General features: G+C 52.1%; 2 protein-coding genes across 2 annotated transcripts; both read left to right on the top strand.

The window, feature by feature from the left end:
• Positions 1–124: 124 nt before the first annotated feature.
• Triagg1_9518 (uncharacterized protein) lies at positions 125–1,873 on the top strand (the record flags this gene model as incomplete). The annotated part of the gene is made up of 4 exons (XM_062904485.1): positions 125–157; positions 224–343; positions 401–587; positions 642–1,873. 4 exons carry the CDS (start codon positions 125–127, stop codon positions 1,871–1,873), a joined length of 1,572 nt encoding a protein of 523 aa, XP_062751555.1.
• A 3,617-nt stretch (positions 1,874–5,490) lies between these two features.
• On the top strand, positions 5,491–10,390 carry Triagg1_9517 (uncharacterized protein; the record flags this gene model as incomplete). Its single annotated transcript, XM_062904484.1, has 4 exons — positions 5,491–6,172; positions 6,414–7,453; positions 7,534–9,939; positions 10,013–10,390. 4 exons carry the CDS (start codon positions 5,491–5,493, stop codon positions 10,388–10,390), a joined length of 4,506 nt encoding a protein of 1,501 aa, XP_062751554.1.
• Between the last annotated feature and the right edge of the window lie 1,085 nt (positions 10,391–11,475).

Here is an 11,475-nt window from a genome sequence, read left to right as displayed (position 1 = left end):
GCCACAAGTTCGAGGTTTATTTCGGACAAGGATGGCCGGCTAGCTACCAGGAGGGCCAAATCTTCCGACTACAATTGCATGTGTGCTGACCTCGAGCGAGTCAGCAGATCCGAGGCGCTGAACAATGGCGCCGACCTCAGAATCCCCTGGGCGGCCGGTAAGCATTGGCTGCAACACGCTGCTGTTTCTTGCATTTCCAGATGGCAGCTGCTGACCTTTGAAGCCCGCGAATCACTTCAATAAGCTCCACGCAGATGCCCAGGATGTGCTCCGCGATGCCAGAACGAGGCCCGAGTTTCAGAGTGCCGAGGATGAAGCCAAGGAGCAGAGGATAGCTCAATTGGTACCGCCGAACCTTACTTTGCGAGGGATTTCAATTCTCGGCTGACCATGCTTCAAGATGGTGGATCAAATGTCAATGCCCATGACGGTCAACGAGGTTACCGTCACGGGGGCCAAGAACATCCGACGGGGCTTTCTCGATCCCATACTGAATCCTCTACTGAGCGACAGCAATGACCCCCCCTATACCGTCGGCGATGTCATGTCAAGGCTACAGATGGCGACGGGAAAGCTTAGCGGACTGCGTAAGAAGGATAGCTCGGACGTTGCCTGGGGCAGTTGCTAACGAGGAGGGCCAGAAATCTTGAGAGAACCTCCGCAGGTCTACCTGTCACAGTCGAGCCAGGTGGATGCATCGACGAGTCCTACTGATGTAGACATTTCAATTGGACTTCGTGAACTACCCCGCTTCAAGCTTCAGACTGGCACCGACGTTGGGAATGGCGAGGGGTCGGCATATGGCTCTTTGCTGTGGCGCAACATGTTTGGCGGCGCCGAGATGCTCACCCTGAATGCAAAGGCAGGAACTCGCACACGTTCCGCATACAGCGCAAATCTAAGCGCGCCCGTGTTAAGCAACCCGGACATGCGCATTTCTTTGGAAGCTTTGTCTTCTGCCGTTGAGAAGCCGTGGGCATCCCATGAAGAAGTGTTGAAAGGGGGGACGCTCCGCTTTTCATGGCTGAATGGCCAACGCGATACGCATTCCGTCGAATACTCGGGAGCATGGCGGCAGATTACGGGCCTTGCGAACGATGCCAGCCCCACGGTCAGGCAAGACGCTGGCGATACCATCAAGAGCGCCATCAAGCACATATTCTACAGAGAGAGGCGGGACAACCCTCATTTGCCGCAGCAGGGATACATGGTTCGGACTGGGCTGGAGCTGGCCGGCGTCGGTCCATTGGGCGGCGACGTTGCCTTCTCCAAGAGCGACTTGGAAGTTAGCGGCGCCGTCCCAATTTCTCTGCCTGGAGTCAAAGGACGGACGGGAATCTCCATTGGCGCGGGATTCAGGACGGGAATCCTCTACCCCCTGCCGCTCGGATACAACTTTGGCGGTAAGGCGCTGCCTAGTCGCCTGAACGACCGCTTTCTCCTTGGAGGACCGACGGATATTCGCAGCTTCAAGCTTGGTGGGCTGGGGCCGCACGATGGCCGGGATGCCGCTGGCGGAGATGTGTTTGCTGCTGGCAGCGTCAACATGCTCTTCCCCTTACCCTACAAAGGGCCTGACTCCGGCCTCCGGCTGCAGCTGTTTGCCAACGGAGGCCGCCTGATTGCCCTGAAGAACAAACTCAAGTCTCGAGACACATCTCAGGGTCTAGACGGCGAAATGGTCCGGAGTGGCCTCCTGAGCGCTTTTGGAGACTTATTCAACGGCCCTCCAAGTTTAGCTGCTGGCGTTGGTCTGGTATACGCACATCCGGTGGCGAGGTTTGAACTCAACTTTGGCTTGCCTGTGATTGTTAGAAGGGGGGAGCTGGTCACAAAAGGAGTGCAATTAGGGGTAGGCATCAACTTTCTCTGATGCAGCATCTGACGACAAAATCAATAGAGCTGGACGCGTGTAGTAAGGGAGTTTACAACCGCCGACGGAGTCGTACATACCATATATCCACTTATCCGCTTTCAGTACCCATTTAGTCACATATTGAACAGGTATCGTGATGTCTCCATTTATCAAGCTTGCTACAGAGATGTGATGAATCGAATATCAATTACTGCCCGTACGAGTATCTTATTCCCTACATTCGTTATTATAGCAGCACAGGGCATTTACAGGTTTACAGATATGATGCCTAGGCCGTTAATTGCTGACGAGTACAGTAGATCCCCGTTGTGTACTAAGGAAAAGAACGGTGAAGTGATAAGTCAGATGTAGGGTAAAGGGAGAGGTCGAATTCCCTGTTTGCTGATGCAATTTCATTGGTGTTGATTATTAGCACACCGTATGTTTAAAGCCAGTATCAAGTATGAATCTCTTAGCAACACTAATGTTACATGTTACTCTTAGTCAGAAAGGGGCTAAGAGCAATGTGCATGTAAGATATGGGATATCAAATGCGTTGTCACTCTTTGGTTCAAACTTACACCGTAATGGCTTTGCAATTCAATAATATGGCTAAAGCAATACGAACAGAATACACACACTGAGGGATGAACAACTCAATACTGTTGATATCAGATTCAGACCCATCCTTGGTGAAACATCCGCGCGGCAGCTCTATTAGGCTCCAGTACTACTGTAATTGTACCTGTAACGGCGTCATGCCCATCCTTTATGGCGGAAACGTGGCGCAAACGGAGCCTGTTGGCGGAGTATCAAGTAGCATTGAGCAATATTGGATTTGAGATTGAGAATGCGGAGCGGAACGGGGGCTTGCGGACATGGGCTGCCTGTTTGGTGAGCTGAGGACATGGTTGCCGTGTCAGTCCATGTATGTATGGCCCAGTATGGGGGACGCGAAAAGGGGGGGCGAGCGAGGCGAAGTGATTGATGTGGGCTGCTGAGTGCATGTACGAGGCTGGCGTTTACTTGATACTGGTGCTATCGAGTTTACCTATCTTGCGGTCTGACCTGTTGCGTCTATGTACGGGCAGACTTGACTCCTATTACGGGATATCAAGGGGACGCTGGGCGTTGAATTGAGCACCTGGTATGTAGGTAGGTGAGTGTTTGACGGGCGAGCTAACGGCTTTTGGGACAAGGACTGTTATGCGAATAAACCATCTGCTTGTAATCAAATCAAAGTGTACTGTTTTGAAACGGAGAATTAGTACTATAGGTAGCCGGAATACGGCAACTGGTGGTGCAAGGAGCTCGGAGTCCCGTATCCTCGTTCTAAGTGGAAGATACGAACATAGGCGATGAGATCTTCGGCCAGGGTCAGACAGATGCCGATTCCCTTGGAGGCGCAGAACCGACGAGACTCCTCCTGGACGTAATGTCTAGGTCATACTCACACTACATAGGGACTCACCATACGACTAGGTCTACGAGAATAGGTCAATTATCAAGATCTACCTACCGCGATTAATAATGATGCAAATGTCAACATTGTCGTCTCGAGTGATATCACCACTCTGTCGGGGTCCGACCCGGGCCCGTCACTTCGATCCGCCCCCCGGCCACTACGTTGTAAACAAGAGTTAGTGCTACCCGGAGCGTCGAATAGGCAGACAGAAAACGGCAAAGAAGAAGAAGGCCATGAAAGCGGAGTAGCGCCAATGTCGGCAAAAGATGCTTAGGATCGATGGTCCCAAGCTAAGGGGGGAGTGGTGCGGAGAAGCAATATGAGTTTGAAGGAACGGAGAACAAAGTGCGGAATATGCATCACGGAATATTACAGGCGTGAGGATATACTTCTGCCTACCTACCTAGTAAGAGTAGGAGTCGAGATGCTGCTGTACGGAGTGCTCTTCAATACTCCGTAGTCTACGTGTAGATGACAGCTCACCGGGCGCCAAATCTACTATCGAGTGCCCAGATAGCGAATAGACGCCCTCAGCAGTGCGAGCAAGTGTCGGTTATGGCTTCCCGCCCTTTTAATTAGAACGGAGGGCTTGGCGACGATTATGCTTGAAACTAGGTGGCCCTACTGTCGCATACGATACGCCCATTATACGCATTTCAGTCTCTTGAGATGCTCCCTCTCGGGCCCCACGCCCGCAAACCCTTTGGCGGGGTGTCGGGTTGTTGCAAGACTCCGACAGCGTTGCGCGCTGAGTGACTTTGAGAGACTTTTGCCCACCCGGGGGGCTCGTGGGGCTGGCTGGTTCTTCGGCCGAATCAATCCGTCCGCACGCAATTGGAATCTGGCGGGAATACGCGTATAGAATAACAGGCTTGACTGGACTGCCTCGTCTGCATGAGAATACGGGCTGCCGCTTTCGTATCGCAGCAAACTTCGCAATGCGCACTCATCGGTATACCGCAGCTGTGTGATGTGCGCACATGGATCTGCAGTGTCATTGAATGTACGAGATGGAGCGCATAGACGCTGGGCTGCAGGACATCAGACGCGAAAAAGCCAGGGTTCGCCTCGCGTCTGTTGAATCGTCTGGTGCAAGTGCACGCCCGATCGTTGATCGCAGTCGCCGGAATGCAACCCTCGCCGCACCGAGTCGAGTCCAGCTGAGTTGGGCACCTTGCACGTGTGCATGTATCGATGACTGGCAAAAGGCACCGTAACTTCGAGTCTGGTACATGCGTGTGCTCAGGAGAAGGGAAGAAAAAAAAGAGGCCAGCGGCAAACTCCACACGAAATTTTCCTGGACGATACGCGTATAGGGCCAGCCTCTAACCAGGTCCGGAGTACTCCGTGGTCCTCGTAAAAGGGCTGTCGCTTATTTTCGTCCACTGAGCATCTCAGATACGCCGTGGCAAGGCCCTGTGGAGGGACGGATCGCCTAGCCCATGGCGGGCTTCCAGTGGACTTCCAGGAAGAAAGTGCGGCGTGATTAAGGCGCGGACTCCCCCAGCAGGTGGAGTTTTGCGGACGCGCTAGCACGGAGCAGCCTACACCCGTGCCTGTACCTGTACCTGTACTCCGTGCCTTGTGCCTTAGTACTGCCACGAACACCCGTGGCTGGCGCACGAATGGGGCCAAGAACGCAGTCCACTGACGGGTCGGGCTGCACCTAGACTGCGAGGCTCGTGACAAGGCGGTACCGGTACCCAGCACACACTCCCCCTAGCCCCCCCCATTGCATGGATTGCAGTACTTGGGTTGTATACGGGTATCGTACTATGGATGTTCAGCGGGATCCTGACGACCAACAAAAGGAAGCTAAAACCTCCCCGACAGGCCCTTTGCTTCGACTCTGCATCCCTCCCACCCTTTCTCTACCGGTGTCTGGATTGGATCTGGTTCTCTTCTATCATTTTTTAATCTTGTGCCAGTCAATCTTTTGTAATCGGCCTCTTATACAAGAGGTGTTGTTAGTCTTGCCGCTTCTTTGGTGGCTTCGTTGTGACGCCTCTTTTTTCCCCCCCTGTGCTTCTACTTTACATCGGGACCCGCCCCTACGAGACAAAACCACCAAACGGCAGATCGCGAGATTTCAGTCCCCGAACACGCGCAGCAGCGGCTGAGACCGCATCAGACGCTTTGACGCTGCGCGAACAATCAGAGCACCGCAGCCATGGCGACGCCCAACAGCGACTCGGGTGCCGTGGCCAAGGAGCAAGGCTCTGTTGCTGCCATTGGTAGCACGCCAAAGACGCCCATTCACGATGATACGACTGAAACCCTCAACGAAAAGGATGAAGGATCTCCCTCGCGGACGCTCGAGGCGGATGGTGATGACGACGATGCTGACGCCTTTGTTGATGACTCCAAGGAGATGCGCCGAAGGACTTCTGTTGTCCAGGCGCTAGCCCGCTCCTACTCGCGCGCCTCGGGAGCTGCTGGCGACAATCCTTTCCTCGCTGGCCCGGACTCGCCTTTGAATCCTGCATCAGAAAACTTTAGCGGAAAGGAATGGGCCAAGGCCATTGTTGAGCTCGTCTCCCAGGATGGCGGCTCGTTCCGCTCTGCTGGTGTCTGCTTCCAGAACCTCAATGTCCACGGATTCGGCGAGTCCACCGACTACCAGAAGGATGTCGGCAACGTCTGGTTGTCGCTTGCAGGCTGGATCGGAAGCTTAGTTTCCAACAACAAGCAGCGCATTGACATTCTGCGCCAGTTTGACGGCATCGTTCGCAAGGGAGAGATGTTGATTGTCCTTGGACCCCCAGGTTCTGGTTGTTCGACTTTCCTCAAGACGATTGCTGGTGAGATGAACGGCATCTTCGTCGATGACGATGCCTACTTCAACTACCAAGGTAAACATTTCCGCCCCACAATGTCTTGCTTGTTTACCTAGGAGGAGAGGGAGGAGATGTATTGGTTGATGGAGCGCGGATAAGAGGCATGAGGTGGACAGTGAGACGTCGATTGGGGTTTTCATCCCATCTTGACCCGCCGTCCCCTCGGGTGCCACAGCCGAAAAGCCATAAGCCGCCTCGTGGAAATAACGTTGTATCGTGTATTGTACCTTTCGCCATGCTAACTTTATGCGCACAGGAATTTCGGCCAAAGAGATGCACAGCCACCACCGTGGTGAGGCCATCTACACCGCCGAGGTCGATGTCCACTTCCCTCAACTGAGTGTTGGTGACACCCTCACTTTTGCCGCTCGAGCCAGACAGCCCCGAAATCTTCCCCAGGGCCTCAGCAGGAATGCCTTCGCCGCCCATCTGCGAGACGTCGTCATGGCCATGTTTGGCATTTCTCACACCGTCAACACTCGAGTTGGTAACGAGTACATCCGAGGAGTTTCGGGTGGTGAGCGTAAGCGAGTTACCATCTCCGAGGCTGCCTTGTCGGGAGCTCCCCTGCAATGCTGGGATAACTCGACCCGCGGTCTCGATTCCGCCAACGCTATTGAGTTCTGCAAGACGCTGCGAATGCAAACCGAGCTGTTTAACAGCACTGCCTGCGTTTCCATCTACCAGTCTCCCCAGACCGCTTACGACCTGTTTGACAAGGCTGTTGTCCTTTACGAAGGTCGCCAAATCTTCTTTGGCCGGGCTGACGAGGCTAGGCAATACTTCATTGACCTTGGCTTCGAGTGCCCTGCCCGCCAGACCACCCCCGATTTCCTCACCTCAATGACTTCTTCCATCGAGCGTATTGTGCGCCCCGGCTTCGAAGGCAAGGCTCCTCGAACCCCTGACGAGTTTGCCGCTGCTTGGAAGAACAGCGCCCAATACAAGGCTCTTCAGGCCGAGATTGAGGAATACAAGCAGAGCCACCCAATCGGTGGTCCTGATGCCGATGCCTTCCGTGCCTCGCGTCAAGCCCAGCAGGCCAAGGGCCAGCGTGCCAAGTCTCCCTTCACCCTGTCCTATGTCCAGCAGATTCAGCTTTGTCTCTGGCGTGGTTGGAAGCGCCTGACGGGAGACCCAAGTCTTACGCTTGGCTCTCTTATTGGCAACTTTATCATGGCTCTCATCATTGGCAGTGTCTTTTACAACCTCAAGCAGGACGCCTCCAGCTTCTTCCAGCGTGGATCTCTGCTCTTCTTTGCTTGTCTGATGAACGCCTTTGCTAGTGCTCTCGAGGTATGGACTCCTTTACCCTTCCCAGCCGCGTTTAGTCCAGTCTTCTTCTTTTTTCCCCTTTCAACTAACATCCGAAACAGATTCTGACTCTGTACGCGCAACGACCCATTGTTGAAAAGCACTCTCGTTATGCCTTGTATCATCCTTCGGCGGAAGCCATTTCGTCCATGATCTGCGACTTGCCCTACAAGGTTGTCAACGCCATCATTTTCAACCTGACGCTCTACTTCATGACCAATTTGCGAAGAGAGGTTGGCCCTTTCTTCTTCTTCCTGCTCATCTCTTTCTCCAACGTCATGGTCATGTCAATGATCTTCCGAACGATTGGCTCTGCCACCCGAACTCTGTTCCAGGCTCTTGTCCCCGCTGCCCTCTTGATTCTTTCTTTGGTCATCTTCACCGGATTTGTCTTGCCGACGCGGTACATGCTCGGCTGGTGCCGCTGGATTGGTTACATTGACCCTCTGGGCTATGCGTTTGAGGCGCTCATGGTCAACGAGTTCCACGACCGACAGTTTGAGTGTGTCGACTTCATTCCTTCCAAGCTCATTTCCGAGTATGCCAACGTTAGCTCCGAAAACCAAGTCTGCAGCTCTGTTGGCTCGGTTCCTGGTCAGCCTTTCGTCAGTGGTGATACCTATGTCAAGTCTGCTTTTGGATACGAGTGGCATAACCGATGGCGCGACTTTGGCATTGTCATTGCCTTCACCATCTTCTTCCTGGGTGTATACATGGTTTGTGCTGAGTTCGTCTCCGAGAAGAAATCAAAGGGAGAAGTTTTGATGTATCAACGTGGCCACAAGCTCGAAGCCGCTGCTCATGCCGAAAAGAAGCCTCACGATCCCGAAGCCGCAATGACCAACATCGGCCCCATTCTGACGACTGAGCGAACAAAGGAAGGTGTTCTCCAACGCCAAACCTCGGTCTTCCAGTGGCATGACGTTTGTTACGAGGTCAAGATCAAGAACGAGACGCGCCGTATTCTGGATCACGTTGATGGTTGGGTTAAGCCCGGTACTCTGACCGCCTTGATGGGTGTTTCGGGTGCCGGAAAGACGACTCTTTTGGACTGCTTGGCTGATCGTACATCTATGGGTGTGATCACTGGCGAAATGCTTGTTGATGGAAGACCCCGTGACGCCTCCTTCCAACGCAAGACTGGTTATGTTCAGCAGCAAGACTTACACTTGCAAACCACCACTGTTCGAGAAGCCCTCAACTTTAGCGCCCTCCTCCGTCAACCGGCTCACATCCCCAAGGAGGAAAAGCTTGCCTATGTTAACGAGGTTATCAAGCTCCTGGATATGCAAGAGTATGCCGATGCCGTTGTTGGTGTTCCCGGTGAAGGTCTCAATGTCGAGCAGCGCAAGCGTCTCACCATTGGCGTCGAGCTGGCCGCTAAGCCTCCTCTGTTGCTCTTTGTTGATGAACCTACTTCTGGTCTTGACTCTCAAACCTCATGGGCTATTCTGGATCTTCTTGAGAAGCTGACCAAGGCCGGCCAAGCTGTTCTTTGCACTATCCATCAGCCCTCTGCTATGCTTTTCCAGCGATTTGACCGCCTGCTCTTCCTGGCCAAGGGTGGCAAGACTGTTTACTTTGGTGAAATTGGCGAGAATTCAAAGACACTGACCAACTACTTTGAGAAGAACGGAGGACACCCCTGCCCTCCCGAAGCCAACCCTGCCGAATGGATGCTTGAAGTTATTGGCGCCGCTCCCGGATCTCACACTGACGTCAACTGGTTCGAGACTTGGCGCGACAGCCCCGAGTACCAGGCTGTCCAGAACGAGTTGGAAAACATCAAGGCTGAGAGGTCGCAAGTCGAGAGCAATGTTGCGGATGATCCCACAAGCTACAACGAGTTTGCCGCACCCTTCATGACCCAGCTGAAAGTGAACCTCCACCGTGTTTTCCAACAGTACTGGCGATCGCCGATTTACATCTACTCCAAGACTGTCCTCTGCACCCTGGTTGCCCTCTTCATCGGTTTCATCTTCTACAAGGCGCCCAACTCACAACAAGGTCTCCAGAACCAGATGTTCTCCATCTTCCAGCTCTTTACTGTTTTCGGCCAGCTTGTTCAGCAGTCCATGCCTCAGTTCGTTATCCAGCGATCTCTGTATGAAGTGCGTGAGCGGCCGTCTAAGGTCTACTCGTGGAAAATCTTTATGCTTTCTCAGATCATTGTCGAACTGCCTTGGAATAGCTTGATGGCGGTGATTATGTACTTTTGCTGGTACTACCCCGTTGGTCTCTACCGCAACGCTGAGCCAACCGATGCGGTTACTGAGCGCGGTGGACTCATGTTCCTCTACATCCTCACCTTCCTCTTGTTCAGCGGTACCTTTTCCACCTTCATCATTGCCGGTTTCGAAACCGCTGAGGCTGGTGGCAACATCGCCAACTTGTTGTTCACTCTCTGCTTGATCTTCTGTGGTGTCCTCGCTACGTCGGACTCTCTCCCACGCTTCTGGATTTTCATGGTAAGCCCTCCCCCTTTTCGGGTCTTCACAGCCCCCACCTAGCCAGTCTTTGATATACTAACAATTCTTTTAGTACCGAGTCTCGCCGTTTAGTTACTTAGTCAACGGCATGTTATCGGTCGGGGTCGCGAATACAAACGTCATCTGTGCCGACAACGAGTTTGTCAAGATCACGCCCCCTACGAATCAAACTTGCATCCAGTATCTCAAGACGTTTGTCGACGCCACCAAGGGTAACCTCACCAACCCTGATGCGACAGATGAGTGCATCTACTGCAGCATGTCTGAGACCAACACCTACTTGGCCGCTGTCGGTAGCCACTACTCCGAGCGGTGGAGGAACTTTGGCCTGATGTGGGTCTACATCATCTTCAACATTGCCGCTGCGCTGTTCGTCTACTGGCTTGCCCGTGTGCCCAAGAAGCAGCTCAAGAATGCCAAGAAGGAGTAACTGCTCCTACTCAAGAAACAAAAACAAACGAAAAAAAAACTTCATCACCCCCCTCTATCCTAAAAAAGTTTCACCATCATATTTATTTTTAACTATTACTTGTATGTGGTTTAGACGTTTATACACACGGAGTTATTTGACATGTGTTGAAGAAGCGAAGAAAGATGTTGTCATTTACGATCATTAGAAGAGAATATTGATGGCGAGATGGAGGAATATGTGTGTTATTTCCTCTTGGTTTAATGGTTTGGCATGATTTGTATGCGACGCATATGCTTTTTTGAAAGGGTCTCGCACCTGCATATATACCTGCTGCTGCGCTGGTTTGTTATTATTTATCTTGTTTTTTTTTATAGATGGCATCTGACTTTTTTGCTCGGCCATTATAAGATATGGCTTTATGTCTGAAATGGGGGCCGCCAAATGGACTTTTGGTTTACCCTCGACGGCTAATAGATTTTTTCGTTTTTAGAGCACTTGCATGAAACGATGCTTGTGTTGTATTACATTATTATTTTCATTCTTTTGATGGTGAAATTTTTTTTTTTTTTGGTGCCTGATGCTTTGAATGAATGTTTGTGTGCTGGGAGGGTTTTATGATGGGGAGGTGGTTGATGTAATGAGCGGTATTGGCTTGATAGCTGGGCTGGATGGATGGATGACTTTAGGAACTTGATTCGCAATCAAATGAAGATTATGGAATGGTCGTATAATCTGCTATTAACTATGGGATTTCACTATAGACATGGTTCGAAAGGTGAGAGTTCTTGTGCTGTATTGGCAGTCACCAACCGTGTAAGCCGGAATCATTAATCGATCTTGCATGTCACCAGCCTCATGAATACGCATTTTACCATAATCAGTGAAACCTAGGCAATGCAGTCTTGTTCTATCATTAGGTGATCACCCCAGCAATTAATTGGTTGAGATGATTTACTCGTGAAGTAGAAAGATTAGCGGAGAGAATGTCGAGCTTTGCTATGAGCTACTGGCCACATCATGTCTATTGAACCCCGAACTGCAGGAGCCGAAGCGGAGAAGCAGCAACAGCTGAGGGATGGAAACAGATGGAGGACATGTTCGAG

Source organism: Trichoderma aggressivum (genome assembly GCF_033847375.1).
Source record: "Trichoderma aggressivum f. europaeum strain CBS 100526 chromosome Unknown scaffold_054, whole genome shotgun sequence".
Taxonomy (NCBI): Eukaryota; Fungi; Ascomycota; class Sordariomycetes; order Hypocreales; family Hypocreaceae; genus Trichoderma; species Trichoderma aggressivum.
The sequence above is the reverse complement of the archived record's forward strand: the minus strand, read 5'-3'. Positions and strand labels throughout refer to the sequence as shown.